This window comes from Telopea speciosissima, chromosome 3 (genome assembly GCF_018873765.1).
Source record: "Telopea speciosissima isolate NSW1024214 ecotype Mountain lineage chromosome 3, Tspe_v1, whole genome shotgun sequence".
In the NCBI taxonomy this organism is placed as follows: Eukaryota; Viridiplantae; Streptophyta; class Magnoliopsida; order Proteales; family Proteaceae; genus Telopea; species Telopea speciosissima.
Window position 1 is genome coordinate 38,161,753 of NC_057918.1, and position 24,052 is coordinate 38,185,804.

A 24,052-nucleotide genomic window follows, 5' to 3' on the forward strand; every position below is an offset into this window, starting at 1 on the left:
CACCAATCGATCCAGCCTGTGAAGAAGGTAATCCAGTGTGATATGATGTCGGCGCTGGCAGAAGAGGCATTGGCACTGGCTGCATGTATGGCTGGTGAGGTTGGAAGCTAGGTCCGCTAGGATATGCAATGTCATCTACAAAAGATGACCCAGTATGTCCCTGGGACTGGGACTGGTAGTCATAGTCCCCTACCCCACTAAACTGCCCATATGATCCATATCTATATCCACCGTAAGGTTGTGATGCACTATAATCCGATGACAATGGAGTGATATGTGCGTCAAAAGATGGGGCACGCCAATGCCCAGTTGGTCCTCCCTCCCTATCACCCATACTCAAACCGCCAACAGAGCTAGATAGGTCATCAATGTCCATGTAATCAGATTGCAATTGTGTTTGTCGACCCCTACGCTTCCTGCTGTATGGTTGTAGGGGGCGTCCTGAGGGTGGGGGTGTGGGGGCACATGCTCTGTGGTCCGTATCTTGTGTGGCATGATCAAATTGTGTCTTTCCAGTGAATCGGATTGGCTCTACAGGCATCGTATCCTGGCCTACCACATAACGCTCTCGCATGCCATCAAAACCTTCACCACCACTACCACCACCACCATCACCATCACCACCACCACCACCATCACCATCACCAGCACCAGCATCATCATCACCACCAGCATCATCATCTGAGGACCTAGACCAGTCTTCATCATCAGCAGCATTGCTACCAGTGGGCTGGAATGGTATGGGTGAGGCTTCCCGTGCATGTATCTGACCCTCGTCAGCCATATATTCATCCACATCAGCACTAATCTCAGAAGCTATCACGGGGTCGGGCCTACCTCCCTCCTGATCCAACACTGGCTCACCTCTATCCCTCACCCAATCCACAATAGGGTCCTCATCGTCTGAGTCAACTTGAAAGATGTCAGTGAGATCAATAGTGCCCCTCTGTCCCTCATGTCCCATGCGTATGTATTGCAGTTTCAGCCTCAAGTTGTAGTACACATACACCATGTCAGATAAAAGTTGAAACCCCAATCTGTTGCGCCTCTTGGAGTGGATGAGTGCAAAGGTACTCCAGTTCCTCTCACAGCCAGATGCGGAACATGTTTGGGCAAAGACTTTGATTGTTATTCTTCTTAAGTTCTTAGCCGATTCCCCATACAACACCCACCATTCAGCTGCATTACAAGTTTACAACAAAAAAGACGTGTCAAATGTTGTTTCAACTTCAAATTTCAATACATATGTAATTTAAAACTTAAAAGAATTACCAGCATCACCGCATGCTCTGCCTTTTATCGCAGCATCAGTTCCAAAACTTCCCAATGCATCCCTAAATATCTTGATCTACACCCATGTGGAAAGTTATAAGTACTTCTTCACTACTTGTTTGAAAGCATCAATAAGTTGAGTTTCCAAATAAATTGTAAGACTCACCTCATTGTTGCAAATTGCTTGTAGTACACCATCTGGCTCCAACTTCTTCACTACTTGTTTCACAGCATCAATAAGTTGAGTTTCCAATCCAAGCCTATTGTTATATTGATACTTAGGGTTCAAGTAGTATGCTGAAATTTGATATATAGAATAGAGATATTGTCAAATACATAGGTAATTAGTAAATATTAATACTATGAATTAGTTACATAAAACAAATTTACTCACCAACCTTATGCAGTGGATGCATAAGTTGATTCTCCCAGCGAGCATTGATGATATCTAATAAGTATTTGCTACTGCGAGGAGCCACACTGTAGACACTATCTTTCATCAAGTCCATTGCAGCATATAGGACTGGCATGGTTAGGCCCTTGAAAGCGGAGTCAGCAATATGTAGAACTTTAACTACTGGCTCCAAAACTTTCACCACTTTGCTTAGTTTTGACCAGAAGTCCTCAGATTGACATGGTTGCTTGTGCTTCCCTCCCAGTTGCAATCTTGGAACCCTTCCACCCAAACCACTCCTCAGAAACAAACATACTTCTTAGCCCGACCTTCTTTGTCTCAATGCTTTTTAGGGCAATATAGTTGGTGGCAAATCTTATGATGCTAGGCCTAACTTGTCACCCCCATATTTTTCCCTCAGTAGATTGAGTGCATAGGAGTGGTTGTATACAAAATTGGTGACTTGTCTTGCACTTTCAACCACAGTCTTCACCAACTTTAACTTTCGCATATCCTTTAGCATTAAGTCAATGCAATGGACTGCACCAGGAATCCAGAAGAGCCAGTACTTACTGTTGTTCATCATCTTCTCACCGGCCAGCTTGAAGTTGCTTCCATTGTCTGTTACAATCTGGACAACATTCTCAATGCCCACGTCTTTTTCCACTCCTTCCTTTAATAATCTATAAATGTATTTCCCATCTTTTATCTCTTTGGATGCATCCACAGATTTGAGGAACACTTTCCTCCCATCACAATAAACCATGAAATTGATGATGGACTTTCTTGTGGGCCCAATCAATCCATCTGCCATTATGGTCACCCCATATGTCTTCCACATACTCCTCATCTCCCTAATGTACTCATCAATCTCAGACTTTTGTTGAGGTAGATAAACATTCATTACCTCATATGGGATGGGGCCCTTGAATCCTGGGCCAGCCTCTACAATGGTATCTATCATGGTATCATAATGGGGGCCTTGTGCAGTGTTTGCTGGGATGGTATGGTATAACATCCACTTAGCTATTAATTCTTTAACCAATTCTGTCATCCCCTTCCATGCTCCTTTGATTCTTGGTTGACTGCTTCCTTTCTTCTTATGCAATTTAGGATCTGATGTCGATGGTGGTACTGGTACTGGTAGAAGTGTTAGGGTTGCCCTCACACTTTGTGATCTTCTAAAATGATTGAAAGATCTAGAACCTCCAGAACTACCAGCTCCTCCACTACCCCCTACTCTCTATCTCTGCTGATCATCTTGAAAACTTACTCTACTCCTTGAAACAGTCCACCTAAAATCCCTAGCCTCCTCTGCTGTTTGTATGTCATCAGGTACTGCAATATCCTCATCATCAGAGGAGGAGGAGGAATCATCATCATCATCATGGTATCGGCTTCCTCCTCCCATTGAACTCCTCACTGTATCCTCAAGTTGTTCTCTTATCCTTTGCTTGTCAGCCTTCCTCTTCTTCTTTCCCCCCAAACTGTCATCAATTTCTCTAGCTACTTGAGTAGGCACCATATGACAACCTACAACATCTTTAGATCCTCCAGTCAGATATTGTTTAAGTCTACTGGACCCACCTCCCAAAAACTGCATATGACAATAGCTACATTGGGATTTTCTCTTATCCCCATCAATGGGTGTGCCATGTAACTATGCAATGTCACCCCTATGCTGGTTGGCTAGTCTCTCTTGTTCCCTCTGTTCTCTTTGCTCCCTCTGCCCCCTCTGTTGACTACTTTCCCCCACCTTTTGCTTGCCATTCGCACGTTATCTATCACGATCCGCCATAATAATACTTGTTTACTGCAATGTAAGTAACACAAATAATTAAAAATTTTAATATAGATGCACTTCAATTGACACTTTTAGATTACTAATACACATGTATACTTATTTAATATTTTTCCCCTAACCTTTATATTTTTCACATAATTAAAAATAATTTTTTATATATAATGTTAATATAAATATTGACCTAACACAACAAAACCGAAAATTAGGAAACATAATATATATGTAATGCATTTCAAAACATGTAAAAATTGCTTTCATATTTTTTCATTATTTTTCAAACTTAAAACTCATATTTTTTCTTATTTATTTATTTATTTTATTTTATATATATATTTTTTTAATTTTTGAAAATTAAAATAATTATTTATGGGTAGAAAAATAAATTCGACACCGTGAAGCCGAAGATCGATCATTGGTGTCTAACATATATTTAATTCATTACCATCTAAGTTATATTACCCCTAATTATTTCCTATTTTAGTTGTAGGAAAATGAATTTTTAAAACCAGAAAATTAAAAAAAAAATACACATGGAAAAAAAAATTCGACACCATGAGACTGTAGATCAACCTCCGATGTCTAACATATATTAATATCATCACCATCCAACAACATTTGTACATAGTATTTTCAAAAAAATAGTTTTAGAGAAATAGAATTTACCTTAAATAGTGAAAAAAGGCTTGGATGATAAGCTTAGAAGATCCTCCTACGCGTTTTCGGCGATAATGCGTCAAAAACTATGAAGATCAATGCTTGAAGAGTGGAAGAAAATCAAGGAAAAGAGAAAAAATGAGGAGAGGAGGAGGAAATATGTGTTCTGTAGAGGTCTCGGTCGATATCCAACGAAATATTACTTTTATGTAAGAGGTCACGTGACCTCATAAGTTAAAATTCTGTCTTTTTCAATATCTCACGATATATCGGCTTTATACCAACATATCTCGATATTTCACGAAATATCGACCGAAATATTGTACTTTTCCATTTCGGTTGGGCATTTCGTCTTGGCCAGGTCGAAATTACCGAAATATGGCAAAATTTCATCGATATTTCGCGAGATTTGAAACCATGCCTCAACTACAACCGTACTTTTGCCATCTATGAATTCAAATACATCAAAATGTTTCTAAAATACTTCCAACTCATAAAAACTAGAAACTCTCATCATCCAATCCCTCTCATCATCCAGTCCCCATCAAATGTTACTCCTAAATTTGGCTACCACCACCTCCTCTTATAGTAGCAGCTCTCTTTGCTTTTCTATACGCTACCTTCTTAGACATTCTTGCTCTTTGTTTTTCTTGACTAATGACTTGATTATCTATAGCTGAACCTTGAGATCTGGTGACTCTCTAAGAGCTGTCGGTTGCATTCACATCACCATATTTTCTCTTTCTCTACACAATAAACAAAGAAACAAAAAATGACCCTAGATTATAATTGTATAAAACAAATAGTGATATTAAAAGTGGATGCTTGAAACGAAATTACCTTCACAACAGATCCCTAGTTGGAAGATGCCCCCTGTCCTTGGACTGGAGCTCTCTAGCATGTCCTCCTATTATGATGTCCCAATTGCTTACATACATCGCACCGAATTGCACCTCTCCTCTTCCTAAATTCTACAGGTTCCCTTCTATTTTTTTTTTGTTGGGTCTACTAGGTTGCCTTTTCAATGGTGGAAGATGCCATACATCAGTACCATCATCAACTTCCAACTTATCCAAATCTAGTAGTGGTTTAATCATCTCCTTGTGTGCAAGTATGTATCTCTCTACAGTGTAAAATGAGTCACAGTAGGCTTCCATATCACCCCTAATATGTCGGATTGCTGATGCTGCATGTTTACAAGGGATTCCTATAGCATCCCATACTTTACAACAACAAGTCTTATTTGTCACATGCACCACAAATCTTAACAACCCATCTGTGACTTCAAACTGCTCATATCCAGATTGCAATAGTGTACAGAACCTTGAATCTGACATAATCATCATCAACTTCTTTCTAACATTTGGTGTCACCATCCCCTCCATAGTGCAGACCTTTTCATATATTTTGTGTAACCTTGACATCACCTTAATCCTGATCTCATCAATCAGATTTAGTATAGGCTTGCTTCTCAACGATCCTACCCAATGGTTGAAGGACTCAGTCATGTTGTTTGTAATATGATCACTCTTGGCTTTGTAGTCAAATGTATGTCTAGACCAACTTGAGGGATCATTATGCTCCATTAACCAATCATATGCTTCATTGTTCTCTTTCTTTATCCTTTCCATTTCCTTATTGAAGATGAAATCATTTGGTGCTTTAGATGCTTTCCAGAATTGTGTCTTTGATAATAGACCTTGAAATTTCTGTAGAGATGTCTAGTACAATTCCTGTGATGTGCACCTAGAAAGATTCCTCTGATTGCATCTGCAAGATCCTACACAAAAAGAGTAATACAACAGTTAAGTTATATCTTAAACAATCTACTACAACAACTGTGATGTGCAACTCCCTTCAAATCATTATTGTGAAGAAAATATACCTTCTGTTTATCACTCATAAATGTGAGACCCATGTCATAGTAATCCAACTGAAGTGCTTCATCCAGATTATTGAAGAAGAAAGCCCAACTGTCTTTGTTCTCCACCTCAACTACACCAAAGGCAATAGGATACAATCCATTGTTACCATCAATCAATATTGCAGACAGGAGTACTCCACCAAATCTACCCTTCAAATGGCATCCATCCAAACCAATAAATGGTCTACATCCATTCACAAACCCATTCCTGCATGCTTTAATACAAACAAAGCATCTCTTCAACATTATTTTTTCATTGATGTCATATCTCTGATGATAAGAGTCTAAGCATAGTCCCAGGGTTCATCTCCATCAGAAGGTGACCATACTTGGGCAGTTTTGCATATGAATTAATAAAGTTGATTTCACTCTCTCTCCCTTAGCAAGAGTGTGTGCCTTGTAGCATTGCATTTTGTATGCTTTAATACCATACCTCTGTAGTAGCAATGCAATCATGGTCTTTACCTTCATGTCTGGCTCTTCTTTAAGCATGGGAGCAATTTTCCTTGCTATCCATTTATAATCTACATTCCTGTTGCTTGAAACCCTTTGACAATTATGTGCTGACCCAATTGACTTAATCATAAAGCTTACTTTATCAGCAACAGATGAGGCATATATCTTCCATTGGCAACCATCTACAGCACATATAGCTGAACCCTTGTCCTCTCATTTTTCCTTTTATAAATTTGAAACCCTTCTTGTATGGTATAATTCTGCAAGGCACACCTAAAATGTTCCACATTCTAAACATCATACAGTTGAAACTGAATTCTTGAGTCATCATTTGCACTATACTCTCTATCATATGTTTGATGATACTCATCATCACTGTAGTCTGACCATTGGTCATCTTCTGACTGACCATTTGGATCCCCTTCCCTTACTTGATCTTCATATGGCTCATCATCTTGGCTGTCCTCTGATGTAGCATCTCCATTTGAGTCCATGTATTCTTTATCACTATCATCCTCACATTCAACATCACTACTTTTTCCTCCTCATCAAATTCAACCTGAACTATATCATTAACATTCTTTCCTTTATTGGCAATTGTAGCAATACTCTTGTTATTAGCATTGGCAATACCTACAGAGGTACCACTTCCAACAGCAGTGGTAGCACTCTTACAAACACTTCTTATATTACCTTCACCTCCACTTCTTGCCCCAATAGTGACAGAACTCCAGGTACCCATCCTTATATTCCCTGTACCACTACCAATACCAGTACTAGAAGCCCTACCTATAGCACCAGTACCCTTCATCACATTTTTTTCTAGGCCTCCTAGTAGTACAACTCACAGTTGGCCTCATATTATCTTCAAACCTACTTGGGGTTTCTCTGGGAACCAATGACCTTGGGAAGTTATTTATGGTGTAAGTTGGAGTACTGTCCATGCTTACTCTTAGATTATACACACACAACTTGATAAATTCTTTACCCTCATGAAGAGAAAAAAAACAAACTCATAATAGAATCATCAAAATATACCTCAATCTCATCAAGATTAGGTAATATACACTTTAGAGAGAAAATTACAATACGACCTACAGGGGTTTCTTCTCTTATCACAGAATTGTGTATGTCAGACACCATCTCCAAGTAACCATATTTGTCTGGGTCTATAAATTTCTCTTCAAGTTTCCCATTAAAGTAGTAATACACTTTTACCAACAAATTCATTGCTCCAGTAATTCAGTCACACAACAGAATGATCACTCTACAAATCTTACTAACTAGCCTTAGATATTCTTACCATTAGCCTGCAAATGCCAATAACTAAGGATACCAATTAACATAACTGGTTCAATATAAAATGTCAACCATGCAGCTAAAATAGAGAAGCAGTTCAAACAGGATGACTTTTATACAGAGAAATAGAGAAGTTGCTAAAATGAGCATCATTGGTTCAGCAATAGACTTTGGGAAAGGGCACTCAGTAAATGTCATAACCGTAAGCTAAAACAGAGAAGCATAGAAGTAGTTAAACGTCAAGCATACAGCTACAACACACAAGAGAAAAGGGAAAAGCGATAATTTAATACAAGATAGAAAATCAAACCTATTCTCTTAGAAGATCATTGGTGGCCTTGAGGAGGTTCGAGTGACAGAGTAGATCGTAGGTGATGGAAGAGACGGGTTTTCTGCCGTTAGGGTTCAAGAGTAGAAATAAGGGAAGAAAAAGAAGCAGATGCTCCGAAATCTAAACTTAGTAGCACCAGAAGGTAGAAGCAGAACTGGACAGAGTGAGAGAGAGTTGTAGAGGCATAGATTAGATGACTTTTCTTGTGCTCTCTGCAAATTGTGGGTTCAAACTGTCTTCTCCTGGATTCATCGCCATTGATGGAGAAGCTAGGGTTTTGCAAGATTAAACCATAACTTAGCAAGCCTTGCGATTTGGGGTTTTTGCATAAAGGGTAAAATGGTAAGTTATCCTTGTTCAAGGGTAGTTTGGCCATTTAGTGAAATCTAACCTGATGACATCATTATTTAACAGGAATCAACTTACTTATTGGATCAACCTAATATTATTGCATACTAGTAGGGGTGGTACATGTAGTATTTCCAAATCATGGGGGCGACCTGATATTAGGGTAAGTTCCAGGGGTGGCACAAGAAATTTTCCCTTTTATTAAGTGTGGTTGGAAGGTTGAAAGGTTGGAAGAAAGATGGTGGTGGATTTGATCTAGACTTAAGGGTGAAACAGGGTCGGGTTGGGCCGGATTTTTAAAACCCTAGTCGAACCCTAAGTCCTCTTAGCTCAACCCAAGCCCAACCCGGCCCTAGGTCAAGCTGAGATATCTCAGCCCAGGCCCAACCCTGTTGGGCTCAACCCTGCCCAGCCCGATCTTGATTGACACTGATCGGGCCGGGTTGGCCTGGGTTGGCCTTGATTGACCCTGATTTTTGCAAGGACCTGGTTGGCCCTAATTGACTAGTCTCATGTGATTGGGTACTGATTTGTTTCACACTCAATTGATTATTAGACTTTTGTTTTTGTTAAAAAAACTTAGCCCAATCTTAAAATTTTAAATACTTTTTTTCAATAGATAATTAACCTTTTTTTTTTTTTTTGGTAAACCAAAAATAGATAATTAGATACTAAACAAAAATTGCAAAATGTAATCAATAAATTGTAAAGCGTAACCTAACACAGGGTCGGACCGGACTGGGCTTAGCCCCGAGGCCTCAACCCCAGCCGAGCCCGACCCTGACCCCGAGCCTAAAATTTCAACCTTAACCCGCCCTCAGGGTTGAAAAATCCAGCTAGACCTTGTTTAGGCTTAGGGCGGGCTCGGGCCGGTAGGGCCAAACTTATACCCCTATATCTAGACTTTAACATAACAATCTAAGATCTTTTGCAAAGTCGATAATATCTCCATTGTTCCCCAATACCCTCCGCACACACCATCCAAACCTCTTGAACTTTGGTGAAGGAAAACTGCCTCCTTGGGTATATGACGACAAAGTTTGCCCTCAAGTTAAGCTTTCAAGATGGGCCTGGGCAACATTGAATTCAGATGGGTTGCGATATGCAAGCCTTAGAAAAGGGTAGGTCAAAGGGGTAGGTCTATAGATTTGAAACATCATTTGAGCCAGGGTTTTCAAAAGCCCGATCCAACCTGCTCGACTTGCAGCCCTAGCAGGTGGCTAAGACTTAAGATTCAAAGTGGACAGTACAGGAAAATTTATCTTAGTTATTCTAAGGCCTGATTTGGTATAATTTTGATTTCAATTTTAGAATTATTGCGTCGAGAAATCTCCATAAGTCTCCCTGTTTAGTCACCTGCACAGAGAAGTAGAGGGAACACCAGAGAGCCGGTTCGTACCAGCAGGGGACTCTCTAATGCTTAAGTCAGATCTCTCTAAGCAACAATTGAGAATAATTCAGATGGTTTGTAAGCGGTCATACCTGAGTTTATATAGGGTTCGTGACCCCAAGAGGCGGTGGGGGGGAGTCCCAATGTCATAAGTTTTATCTTTGGTAAGAGAATCACTGATAGAGTTATTTCAGGATTGCAATCCTTGATCTGTCGGGATCATAGGACGTTTTTTGATAGTTTCCTTAAAGGAGTAGATTGGCATGTGACACTGTTTTTAGTAGTTTCCATATGGGATTAAGTAACGGGAGTGATCCGGTGTTATTTGCTTATTATGAAACTATGATCTCTCGATTACGTGGCATAACTTATTGGGTGGCCATATTTGGGTATAACATAAGCCCCCCACTCCAACAGACCCCAACAGACCCTTCAAGGTCTGTTGGACTTGGAGTAAGTAACACTATGTTGAACGGCTTTGACTTGTGTTATTTTTTGGGTTTTTGATCGAACGGCCCCCACTCTCGATTGAGTGGTTTTGACCTTCACGCTTTTGACCGAACAGTCAGGTGCTTTCGTGATGGCCATGATTAGAGCTTAGTGTGGGTCCCAGTCGTCAGTCCAATTGTCATGGGGTCATGGTGTTCGTTGCTTCAATCGCCGTCAGAGCCGTCAAAATGGGGTTTTCATGTCATGTCAAGCCAACGGGTGGTTGAAACATTGGTAGGGCGCGTTGCTCGGAGCAAGGAGACGAAAAGGCTCCTCTTTTTTCAAAGATTTTTCAAAATCTAGGCTTCTGGATATGCGCCTATTCATTTCGTGGACGCGATTTTTGTGGAGCATTTATTGCTCCATCTCATATATTCTCAGTGTTGCCTTCCTTTTTAAGCTTCTTTTTTCATTGTTTTCTTCTTTTCTTCATCTTCCCGGTGCTCCTAGATTGACTTTCGTTCTCTTTGTGTTCTGCGTGCTAGGGCTTCTTTCGGATAAGTTCAATTTTTCCTACGTCGGTTCCTTACCTCCGCAAGTCTTCATCCAGTAAGCCTTTCTTCCTTTCAGTTTCTACATTTTTCTTTGTTTCTTTTCTTGTTGCAAATGGCTTCTACTTCGTCTTCTTCTTCTTCTCCACGTCGAGTTCTTAATACAAATCGTCCTCCTCCGACCACTATGTTGGCTTCTGCTAACCAGATATTGTACCCTGGTGAGGGTTTAATTCCTCGTAGGAACCCAGAGGTTGAGATTCCTAATTATAGGAGTCTCCTGCCTCCTTAGGGAGTGCCTCAATTGTTGTTGAGGCGTCCCCCACTATGCCTATTGTTGGCAGGGGTATTGGTGCTGCCTTCTCTGTTCGCTGGGTAGCTTTGGAGTATCCCTATTTTTTGAAGAAAGAGGACCTGTAGTTTTACAAAAACCAGTACCACGTGCCTGATAAAATCGTCCTTAGGTTCCCTGTGGTTAGGGGTCTTGAGGAGTCCTGGGAGTTTTTTGTACCCCATCGGAGGGGGAACTTTGTATCTGCACAGACGTTTTATCCAGGGGGTTTAGGTTCCCGATGTGTGTTGTCGTGCAGGATTTTATGAGGGAGTTGTTTGATCATTACCAAATAGCTCCCACTCAGCTTGTTCCCAACTTCTGGAGGAGTATTTTAGGTTTTATGGCTTTTCCCATAAGCCTCGAACGTCCGCTCTCGTTTGCCCTTTTTTGCCATCTCTATCATCTTCAGTCCCAACAGGCAAAGGGTTGGTACAGCCTTAGCCAGCGTCCCAAGGTCCATCGTGTGACAAGGTGGGAGTCATCCGTAAAGGGGTGGAAGAATCGTTACTTTTTTGCTTCTGGCCTAGATGATCTCTCGTTCAGGAGTGTCTGGCGTCAACCCAACATTAGGTGGGTGAATGCTAAGGTTTTCCTTGGCGATGAAGAACTTGAGACTCTCCGCTTGATGAATGTGTCTCAGTCCTTTGATGTTGGGGATCTAACTGAAGGCTTTTTGACACCGCCGCAACCTTAACCCCGGTGAGTGCCTGGTTTGGTAATTCGTTGGAATGCTTAGATTTTGATTTGCTTACTTGTTTTTCCTTCTCTTTGCAGTGGCTTTCGATGATGGCGATGTTCAGGCCACCCTAACTAGACATCGTGCTCGCCATGCATCCCAGGTTGCTCCTGCTGGGGGCTCTGACCAACCATCTCAGAGCCAGTTTCCTGCCCCACCTAAAGGTGGGTAGTCTAAGAAGATGAAGGGGGCAGATACCGTTTCTCAACAGAATGTTCGTGTGGCTGCAAGCGTCAACCCATCAGCTTCCTTGTCCCATACAATTTTGGGCACTTTTGGTGGGGATCATGATGGTGATGCCATGGTTTCTTCTTTTGGCCGTTCGGACGGCAATTCCATCGAGTTGCTTTCGAGTAGTACTTCTCCAAGGGTTGGTGAGTCCTTGTGGCTCTTGCCAATGAGTGAACTTCTGGCAACGATGCTTGTCACTCCGGGGGTTGTGACGATCATTCGCTCGAAGTGACCGAGGTGGCCACCCCTACTATTCTTGATTGGGGCCTCACTGGTAAAGATAGTGTCTTCGAGCACGGCGGTGATGTAGCCGTGAAATGGGTCAAGGGGTGTGTTCTTTCGGCCGACCACCAGGTCCTGAAGGAAAAGACCCTCTGTGTTGTCGCCAATCAGGGGAGGGTTAATTTCGCGCGGGTTGGTCCCTCTCCACACTCCCTTGTCCTTGTTACTTATCTTTTGGTGGCCTTGATTTCTTTTCCTTTCATGCAGCTTATGTCTACCCTCTCTCATGCCTTCAACACGCTCGATGGTTTCGATGCCACTTAACGTCGGACTATTTCAGGATATGGACGACTTGAGGGATTCTTTGAAGAAGCTGGAGGGTGATAGGAATACTGCATGCTGTGAACTCGTCAATTCTAAAGCTGAGAAGAAGAAGCTTGCGGCACAAGTCGGGGCTATTTTCGAACGGCTCACCGCAGAGGAGTGTCGTGCTAAAGGACTAAAGTCTGACTTGTTTGTCGAACAGTCCCAAGTAGGGAAAGCGAAGGTCAAGCTGGAGAAGGAGTGTTCAGCGAGGGGTGCTGCTAAGAAGCACGTGGAGTAACTTGAGGGGGCGTTGAAGGCTACAAAGGATGCGAAATCTGTTGTTGCTGCCCAGGTGGTGGAAGATATCAAAAACTCCCAAGCTTTTAAGGATGCATACGCCGACGCTCGGGTGGAGTTTTGGATTTAGGTCTGGGTGCAATCGCAGGAGTACGCCCTGTTGCTGTATTCGACCTTTAATTATAAGGACTGTCCCGCTATGTGCGCCGACCAAGTTCCTTCACCCGGGGTTTGGGTTGAGGCAGAGGGCGCTCGGGATCCCACAGCTCTAGGCGGGCGAAATGAGGAAGTTGTTTAGACGGATTGGCAATGAACTTGTCCCCTTCCCCCCCCCCCCTTTTTTTTTGTAACTTTAACTAGCCAGCTTGTTTCGGCGTTATTGTAATCAAACTATTATGGTAATGGATTGAGTAGTTTTTGCGTTTGTCTTCCTTGTCAATTTAAGCTTTTGCAATGAAGGTATTACAATCTTGTGTCAGTGTGCATTTTGCACTTGAGTTGAGTTGGCCCAGCCCAACTATGATGAAAAGCCCATTGGAACTGAATTGGATGTAACTGCTAATTAGGTCAAGGAACATTACCCCCAAACCAAAAGCAGTCTCTCCCCTCATTGATGTTGCCATTTGTATACAAACGTGCCTTACCCTCTCAAACACTCTCATTGGCAGGGAGTGGAGATTCCATTCCATACCACCACTGATGCACATAATTGATCAAATGTAAGCTTATTTTAGTGGAAATAAATCTAAGGTTATGGGATTTTATTTTTACATTTATTGATACAATGGATTCCTTTCATAACCCATAATTAGAATCTTAATTTTGAATACTGGATTTATTTTCTGAATTACTCTAGTTTCCCACGCGGAAAGGGATCTACACACTACCACCAATCAATAATTTGAAAAAAGTCTCATCCATGTGGGTCCTACATTTTCAAAATAGATGAATTAAAAAAAAAATAATAATAAAAAAGGTGACTTCACTTTTTGTGAGAGAAGAATCTCCACACAAACGCTATGCAGATCTTTCCCTCATAGGTTTATATGGAAGTTCCTATCTTGTGCATGTTTTTTAATAATGAAAAATTGGCTTCTTCAACCTTTGTTCATTCTGTTGTGATTCAGCAAGTTGAACAATAGAGATTTCAATCAACAATTTCAAGTTTTGAATCTTGGGTAGTTAAGAAACATCATATAGATAAACTCAATGTAATGGAGACGAGGATGTTGAGATGATCGCGTGGCAAAATTAGAAAGGATAAAGTAAAGAATGATCATATTAGAGCTGATTTGGAAGTATCTCCGATACTTGATACAAGTGAAGAATACTATGCATGTCTGTCTTCACCACTTCCCCTAAGGTCATTTTAGGTCTATGGCTGCCCTTGGCTCTTTTAGTTCCTTGTATCAAGCATGACCTAGAATAGAGATAATTGCATAGCTTAGGCCTCGTATCAATTTAGTTGGAATAAGGCTGAATTGTTGTGTTGTAATTTTAATTTCATATCCCACTTGTTGTTTTGTTGGTCTCACCTTTCTTGCATGGTCTTCATAATCTCATAATGCATGCATGTTTGCTAAACGTTTCTTATTTATCGTTTTTTTTATATCTCATATTATTTTTAGTATCATCATAACAAGTCTTTTCTCTATTCATATTTTCATGCATTATTTGTTTGCATAATAGTTCTTTCATTTTTCATCATGTTACTGTCAGAATATTTTATTTTTAGTGTTTGACTATCGTGTTAGGATTTTCTTCAATTCATGCATGATTTAGACCTTTTTTTACCCTTCATGTTTTCAATAAATCTTCATTTATTATATTTTCACTATTTTTAGGATTTTTTATTTTATTTAGGAACTTTTAGGCTTCATTTAGCCCTAAGAGCATTCTTATCATTTTTAGCATATTTATTTATGCACGGATTTCATATAATATTTATGATACTTTAAATATGATTCCTTGTTCTATTTTTCATTTTCTAATATTTTTAGGGTTTCTTTCAATGTTTTATGCATCCATATGTATTATCAAATGCATTTGCATCTTACTGGCATTTTATATTAACATGTTCAATTGACTCTTGTTTTTATATTAGTATTCTTCTTTATACATGTATTTTATTTATTTTCAGTATATTAATCCTTGTTTGTAACCAAACACTTTAGATATGTTCTTTAATCCTAACTCTTTTTATTTCTTTTTCTTATTTTTTATTTAATTTTGACCAAGTAAAAAAGAAGATTGGTTAAGCCGGATGGAGCAGGGTTCATAACACCTTCCCCAGACCCGCAACATGACTCGTACCCTAAACTTTTGGTTTGACCAATCACATTGAAACCATCAAAGAAACATGTTTGTTTTATGGATCTTAGACCCTAATTTAGATGGCGATTTTTTGTTCCTTTTTTGTTTTTTTTTCTCTCTCAAACAAGTCATGATGATCTTAAGATCAGAGATGTCACTACATTCACACCAATGACCAATGGAAGCATGGACAGGGTGGGTTAGGGTTCTTGTACAAGGTGAAGGAAGAATGAAAAAACGACTCATATCATATTGACACTACGGTACCGTTTGACAACCTACGCGTTTTTTTGTTCTGTTTTTCACCAAAAATGTTTTTTGGTGTTTTTAGTTGCAGAAACATATTTCTGCGTTGCAAAATGGTGTTTGATAAACATGGGTGATCTTTTTTCCCCTATTTTGTTCTTCTTCTTCCTCCTTTTCTTTCCTAATTTGTTTTCTCTACAATTGTGACCGAACAACACCAACAGCAATCCCTTTCCCTTTCCTTATTCTCTATCCCCACCACTGTTCTGCCAATATCAGCAGTGAAAAAAAAAAAAATCGTTTCTGCCCCCTTCCCACAACAACCCTCTCTCTCCCATTTCCCGTTGAAACTCTACCCCTTTCCCTGTCCTTCGACTCCAATGAAACCCAAGCCCATCCTTCCGTCAAGTCTAGTGACCCATCCCACCCCTTCTATTCCCACCGACAACCCCAATCGAAAACCCAGACCCATCCTTCCCTCGAGTCCAATGACCCATCCCACCAAAACCCCAATATAAGACCCCTTCTAGGTTCCTACAGAACCCAGAAAAAAGGAAGAGAGAAAGCAAGAACAGAGTAATAGAAGCAACAAACAAAAAAAATTGGAGTAGAGAAGAGAACCAAAGAATCGAAACAAAAGGAAGAAGAAAACATACCTTGTTTCAGGGAACTCCACCGTTGTAAGTTCAAACCTCCATCGTAGGCAGACATATAGACTCCCATTCAAAGTGGAACTCCAGCCCCATGTCTTCCTCATCTTCTGCCATTTTGGCACACTACTTCTCTGGTTCGAGTAAAGAATCCAAATCCCAAATGGTAACACCATCGAAAGATGAGTTTTCCTTTTTTTATCGGGCGGCAATTTTTCAATTGGTACAAAAAATGGTAGAAACAAGGTTTACGTTACACTTCACGTAAATGACCATAAATTTTGATTTATTGTACCAAAAACACATGAAACAAAACAGGTTTAACAAACGGTATTTTGGGTGTTTTTGTACAGAAACGTAAGATTATTAAATGAACCGTAAAATACATATGTTTTATTCAATGACAGCTAGTATAGCAACTAGTTAGGCTAACCTGTAAACAGAAAACCAGTAAAACAGACAGAGAAGCAACTGCTCTAGAACCAAAAGGCACGAAACAAAGGTATATTCTCCAAAACTACATTCAATCAGTTGTAATATACTTACAATACTAGCGAAGCAAGAAGAGAAGCAGCCGTATTCTCCATTGTCAAAGAGCTACAAATTTCAGCGGGGCGAAGCTAGGGATTAAATGCAGTGCGTCAAGGAAAAGAGAGTTTGAGAGGGCGTATGACATTGACGCTGCCTCTGTGGGGATCATTTTTCTTTACTCTTTTTTTATCAAAATTTTGGTTCTTTCTCAAATTTGTAAATCCAAAGCTAAACACAAATTTTTTTACTGTTTTTTAAATTAGTAGTAAGACCATCAACTCCTAACACCCCCCCCCCCAAACAAAACACTTAAAAAGGGGTGAATCAAACTCCTTGTCGTTGAATAATCAATCACCAATATGAAGGCCAAAGTTTCTAAATTGGATTATAGATAGAATGCCTCCAGTAAAAAATCTTAACATTTCTGTTAATAATTCGATCTATACGTAGATCGATCATGCTACTACTGTACATGGGCAATAAATAGTGATTAATACGACATATTCTTGAGCACGTTATCGTTTGATTACCAATAACAGAGAAAGCTTCTTGATCAACCATGCAAACCCTTAATTGACAACTTATCCTTGTACCTTCAATCATCAAGAGTGTATCTTCATAACATCTTTAAGTTTCAAAGAAAAACTCTAAATATTAAATAAAAAACTGCATCTACAACATCAAACTGTCAATTTTTCCCTCAAATAGTATATCCCACGAAACCAACATAAATTAAGGAGAGACAGATAGACAAGGTGTGTTTCCTTTCCAAGTCTCATCACCCTTACCTTACCCTGGTTAATCATATGGAATTTGGATGTATGCAGCATCACATACGAAGGGAACATCAGCATACATGCCAGCCAAAGCACACCGCATGGACTCGAGCACAGTAAAGAGGTAAGCAAATGCAATAGCTGTCCAAACGTGCATGCCAAATTTCCCCCAGTACAAAGCAAGAGGCAACCAACGGCTCACTGTCCCAATAACCTGGAGGGTGATCTCAAGTAGCATGCCCATCACAACATGGAACCGGAAGAAGTGTGGCCATTCTTTCCTCCTCACCACACCAAGATAAGCAGTAAAGAAATATGCCATCAAGAACCAGGCAGGCAACCGGCCAAGAGCTCCAAGAAAAGGGTAAGTCAGGAATTCGAAGTCTTCTAAGAAAGGGTGGAGATGGTAAGCAGTTTCCGCATACATCCATGTCTCATGGAGAGGCATTAGATATGGGATGCAAGCTAACATCCTCCACCACCACCTAGGCTTTTTGGTCATCTGCGGGTAGCGAAAACTGGAAGGTACATCTTTGGATGCTCTTGGACTCATACGAGATCTGTTTACCATACTACGTTTTCGTAGTACAGGGATTGTGTGTGACAAGCTACCATAATCCCCCCTAAATATTGGTGTTGATGCAGTAGAAAGTTGCATGATGGGCCATCCTGACATGAAAATTATGAAAGAGAAAACTATCAATATCATCGGTGAGATGGTTTGAATTATAGAATAATGATCATAATGAATTTTTATTTTCACTACATAAAATGATTCAGAGTTAGTGCAACTATGCAAGTGGTTTAGCTTTTGAAGCTTTAATCTGGCTTTTTGTACTCAATTTTCACCAATGCAAGCAATAAACCACAGAATATTTTTAATCATTTTATATCTATTTATGAGTTGCCTATAATAGTTGAAGTTAAAGAAACACATACAATGTATGTCATGCATCTAAGTTACCTCTTGAATGGCAATAAAACTCTTCCTTGCAAGCTGCCCATAAGCTCTTGTTCCTAGGAAATGTCACCCCGGCATGCACTTGAGAGAAGCATGTAAAAGCAGACTTATGTGTAGTGGGGTTACAGATCGTGGGTTTCACAAACATCCTGGAGTTCATGCTGCATCCATTAAGAATCATGTCCACAACAACCTGGATAAAAGGCAGACAAAGGATTACTTTAGAAGCAGTTAGGAAGTAGAAACAGCAGCCCAAGTGCGAAGGGAGATCATTTCACACCAATTTAGATGGTACTTTGACAAGAATTTGTTATCAGAAAAAAACAGAATTACACAAAAATCTTAGCTGTCATGGCTCCAAGGCAGTGGCCAGGTGCCTTGTCACCTAGGCAACTAAGCCGTCCATATACCAGGGGTATGTAGGCTTATATATAAAGTGAAAGTCTATTTCTTTTCTTCATAAATATGAGGGAGCACTATATAATATATATATATATGGGGAATGAAAACGCTACCTGGTCACGTGCGGTGCACGGCCCCTTTGCCCAGACACAAGGCCACACGAAATGACTGCCGCATCCCCAGAGATTTCAGCCTTTCCATGGGGCATGTCGGTCGTTTTGCGTGGCCCTGTGTTTGGGTGCAGGGGCCGCATGCAACCAGGTACCGTTCTTTCTCCCATATATATCTTCTTTAAAACTTCTACTCTTCCTCCTTCCATTTAATGAGATTGTAGGGGTGACACTATCATCTATTAGTCTAATAATGCATAATTTATTAAATCACTGATATCAACGATCAATTATAAAAATGATGGGCCAAACTGCATAACCATAAATCTAGAACACATTCTACCTGAGAGAGAGAGAGAGAGAGAGAGAGAGAGAGAGAGAGAGAGAGAGAGAAAGAGAGAGAACGAACTAGTATAGGCTATACCTTATGAATTATAAATTACACATCAACATGTATATACTTATATAATGCCCACTCAGGTACTTATTCTAATAGTCTATACATGAACACGAATAAGTAAATAACTATTGAATAAACCACATTAGTTCTCTAAAAGTCCCAAAGCTTTGGGAGCATAACTCTGCTCATTTGAACAAAATTCCACCAGGGAAGGTGCTGTCCAGTCTCTGGACAAACATAGTAAGCAAGCAGCTCTGGTCATTTGAAACAGAGCATTCCCTTGAGTCCTGTCCGAAGGCTCTGGTCAATTGTACTTTATAACAAAAAAAAAAAAGGGGGGGGGGGGGGGGGGAAGGGGGAAGCAGTTACGCAAGAAAGGAAAAAACGGCAGGACGAGAATAGAGAAAAGAACACAAGGCAGCAGAAGAGAAGATATGAACTGTTGCATAAGAAGCCCTACCTTTCCAAAAAGGGGCAACATACACATAAATGAAAGTAGATAAAGAACACGACCAGGTAGCGTTCTTTCGCCCATATATATCTTCTTTAAACTTCTACTCCTCTTCCTCTTTCTCCCATATATATCTTCTTTAAACTTCTACCCCTCTTCTTCCTCCTTCCGTTTAATGAGACTGTAGGGGCGACGCTATCATCTAGTAGTCATATAAATTTACTAAATCACTGATATCAAGAATCAATTATCAAAAATGATGGGACAAACTGCATAACCATAAATCTAAAACACATTCTACCTGAAAGAGAGAGAGAGAACTAGTATAGGTTATACCTTATGAATTATAAATTACACATCAACATGTATATACTTATATATGAATGCCAGCTCAGGTAAGAATTCTAATAGTCTATACATGAACATGAATGACTATTGAATAAACCACATTAGTTCTCTAAATCCCAAAGCTTTTGAGAGCATAACTCTGCACATTTGAATAGAATTCCACCAGGGGAGACACTGTCCAGTCTCCGGACAAACATAGTAAGTAAGCAGCTCTGGTCATTTGAAACAGAACATTCCCTTAAGTCCTGTCTGAAGCATAGTTCTAAAACTCACACCGAGATCTCGGTTTTATGGGAGGTCGAGACGAGTCATAATACGAATTTTAAAAGTGCAATTTCTCAATCGAGATCTCGGGTAACTTGTTGAGATCTCGACCCATGTTATCCTTTAAAAGTGTCGTAACTCGACAGAACTCAAGATTTCTCGATCGAGTTCTGTCCAGAAGCCCTTTTCTTCCCCTTTGAAGGCTGTGAGCTCATTTTACCTCCAGATTTCAACTTACAACCTGCCGGAGAGTTCATTCAGCTACACAATTGAAGGATTCAGCTACAAAATTCAAAACCTACTAAAAGGATTCAGCTACAAAATTGAAATCCTATTTACTAGGATAGGGGACTTGGCATATGCTGATGACAACTCTTATATGATTGCTGTGGAAAACTATATGCAACAGTACAGCAACACTATGTCATGGGAAGACTATGTAGCACTAGTGGGGACTGAATGTGTGATTCAAGCAAATTTTATGTGATGATAGTTGTAACATTGTTAAACAGTTTGATGTATCACTTTAACATTTCTAATGCTTATTTAAGTTGTTTTACATTCATTGAATGTTTTGCTTGCTTTCTATTACTAAATTGTGTGTAGAGTAGTGTATTTTAGTACGTCGTCGCCTACCAACCTAGGGTCCGAAGTGAACTCCTATTTAGACTTTGTTTTTGCAAAATCTGATAATGCCATTGTGTTTAAATGGCCTAATATAGACTGAGTACCAAGTTTCAAATCCAAACTAGGTCTAAAACCCACCGAAACCAGGTTTCAAGTTGGAAAAAAACAAATGCACCAATTCGACCGAGATCTCGGTTTTTCCTAGGGTCAAGTTTCGAGTTTTAGTACCATGGTCTGAAGGCTCTGGTCAATTGTACTTTAAAAAAAAATAAAAAATAAAAAATGGAAAAGAAGCATTTAAGCAAGAAAGACAAAGGGGCAAGACGAGAATAGGGAAATAAACACAAGGCAGCAGAAGAGAAGATATATTAACTGCGGCATAAGAAGCCCTACCTTTCCAAAAAGGGGCAACATACGCATAAATGAAAGTAGAAGAGCAGCAAGAAGGAAAATCCTATTCTTTTTGAGGAAAATGAAAATGTTGTACATGTTGCTAGCGTAGCCTGTATTCTCTCAGTGTTCTTTTTTTTTTTTTTTTATTTTATTATTATCTTTTTCCCCTCCCCCCGCCCTACTGACAAAACCGTCATTGCCTCCTCTTAAGGAATACAATTCCAATTCAACTCTTTTAAATTTTGAATGTTAAACGTTAGAATTCAAAAGAATTTGAATTCAACGTAAGACTAGATCAAACCTCTTATCCCTTCCTTATAGGTAGGAGAGTTTCTATGTAATTCAAACTCTATCTCTTGTTGAGTTTGAAATTGTAACTCAATTATAAATACAGATACGTCTAACCTCTTAAATTGAGGAAGACAAACAACATTCAAATTCTATCTTTACATGATATTCGACGACCACTCGATCTCCAAGTGAAAAATGTCTTCGTCTTTCTTTGCATCTCCTTCCCACTTTCCTATTCCTAATTTCTAACACCACATCACCTTGAAAGTATCTACCAATAATTATCTCTTATGGAAAACCCAGTTTTTCCCTTTACTGCGCAGCTATGATCTACTTGGTTTCGTTGCTGAGACCAAGCCAGCTCCACCGGCTTACATTTTTCCGAAGGAGTCTGCAACTCCAACATCCTATGGCACTAATGCAACCTCTAATCCCTTGGCAACCACTACACCGACTCTTGTTGTTAATCCAGCTCATGCTGATTGTATACGGAAAGACCAACTAGTTATGAGTTGGCTCCTAGCTTCTCCCACGCCTGAAGTACTGCCATACGTGGTAGGTCTCACAACAACTACTGAAGTTTGGACTGCACTCCAAACTGCGTTTGGAACTCTCTCTCATACTACCATCCTCCAACTAGTTATTCTCATGCCTGAAGTACTGCCATACGTGGTAGGTCTCACAACAACAACTGAAGTTTGGACTGCACTCCAAACTGTGTTTGGAACTCTCTCTCATACTACCATCCTTCAACTTCATATGCAACTGCAGAATACCTCCAAGGGAGATAAATCTCTCTCCACATAATTTGCGTGAAGTAAAGTACATCTCTGATCAACTATCTGCTGCAAATAAACCTCTCTCCACTGAAAAACTCAAAGCGATTGTATTTCGCAATTTAGGGTTGGATTTTAGCAACGTGGTAACAGCTCTTGCTATAAAATCCCTACTAATTCCTTTTCATGACCTTCACCGGTTGTTGATTAGCCATGAACTGCATACATAGTTGTCAAGGCGTCGCCTAAGCGCCGCCTTGGCGTCCAAGTGGAAATCCAAGGGCTAAGCTATGGTACGCTTAATTAGAGTCACGAAAGGCGTCCGCCTTGACCAACTAGGCGTCGCCAAGGCGGTTAAAGCGACGCCTTGGTGTGCCATGTGGTCAAGTCGGCCGCCTCTCTTGAGAGTGGTTTTTTTTTTCATGCATTATTCCTTTATTCTGTTTCTTTGCTTTTTATTTGTTGATGTAAAAGTATTTCGTGTAATGCTGCTACATGGGATCATACAAAACTGAAATCCCTAAAAAGCTAAAAGTTCAAAACCTAAAACTTCTCAAAAAGTTAAAAAAAAGTGAAAGTCCTCGACCAGTTTTTTCTCTCTGCGAAATCTGCGCAAACGAAGGCGGCAAAGCTTCTTCCTAGTTCCTCTATTCCGGCACTATTCCAGCACTATTCCGGCAACTAGACTTAGACGAAGGCGGCAAAGCTTCTTCCATCTGTGGCAAGGTAAGCTTCTTCCAACTCCATAGTCGTCTTCTTCTTCTTCAACTCTTTTTTTTTTTTTTTTTTATCGTCTGCTGCTGCTTCTCTTTTTCTTTTTTGGCTTGGAATGCTGCTTTGCTTCTTCTGCTTCTTCTTCTCGGTTTTTTTTTTTTTTTTTTTTTGCTTGAATGCTTGGTTAATTTCTCTTCTTCTTCTCTGTAGTTTGTAACGCATGCTGCTGCTTCTCTTTTTCTTTTTTGCTTGGATAGCTGCTCTGCTTCTTCTTCACTTTAACGCACTAACCTGCTGCTGCTTCTCTGTTTTTTTTTTTTTTGCTTGAATGCTTGGTTAACTGCTCTTGTTCTTCTCTGTAGTTTGTAATGCATGCTGATGTTGCTGCAGCTTCTCTGTTTTTTTTCCTTTGCATAACTGCTGCTTCTTCTTCTCTGTTTTGTTTTATTTTTTTTTCTTTGTTTAACTGCAGCTTCTTCTTCTCTGTAGTCTGTAACGCCTCCTGCTGCAGCTGCTTCTCTGTTTTTTTTTTTTTGCTTTGTCGAACTGCTGCTTCTTCTTCTTCTCTGTAGTACTAACACCTGCTGCAACTATGTCTTTTATGAAATGATGATAATAGTTAGTTTTTTATCTAGGACTTGGTGATTATTGATTAGTGATTAACTGATTAATAAATAAGAGAATGCTGATTATTCATTTTTGACTTTGTGTTATTTCTTTTAGATTTTTAATTAATTTATGATGTTTGATTATTCTGAATTTTAATGTGTCAAGTATTATTTTTCATTTTGATGACTTGAGGTGGCTTAAATTTAATTTTT

General features: G+C 39.8%; 2 protein-coding genes across 2 annotated transcripts; both read right to left on the minus strand.

The window, feature by feature from the left end:
- Positions 1-5,095: 5,095 nt before the first annotated feature.
- LOC122655156 lies at positions 5,096-5,755 on the minus strand. Its single transcript, XM_043849378.1, has one exon. The coding sequence runs from the start codon at positions 5,753-5,755 to the stop codon at positions 5,096-5,098; it is 660 nt and encodes a 219-aa protein (XP_043705313.1).
- An 11,536-nt stretch (positions 5,756-17,291) lies between these two features.
- On the minus strand, positions 17,292-18,853 carry LOC122656505 (protein TIC 20-I, chloroplastic-like). Its single transcript, XM_043851052.1, has 2 exons — positions 18,459-18,853; positions 17,292-18,163 (listed from the first exon to the last, which is right to left on the minus strand). Exons 1-2 carry the CDS (start codon positions 18,634-18,636, stop codon positions 17,517-17,519), a joined length of 825 nt encoding a protein of 274 aa, XP_043706987.1. The 5' UTR covers positions 18,637-18,853; the 3' UTR covers positions 17,292-17,516.
- Positions 18,854-24,052: the final 5,199 nt, after the last annotated feature.

Excerpts from the sequence above, each read along its gene's own strand:
- LOC122655156 (XM_043849378.1), bottom strand. The coding sequence starts at position 5,755 with ATGGAAAGGATAAAGAAAGAGAACAATGAAGCATATGATTGGTTAATG.
- LOC122656505 (XM_043851052.1), bottom strand. The coding sequence starts at position 18,636 with ATGATTCTTAATGGATGCAGCATGAACTCCAGGATGTTTGTGAAACCC. Across the intron at positions 18,164-18,458 it reads GTTTTATTGCCATTCAAGAG|GATGGCCCATCATGCAACTT; the intron begins GTAACTTAGATG and ends TTTTCATGTCAG.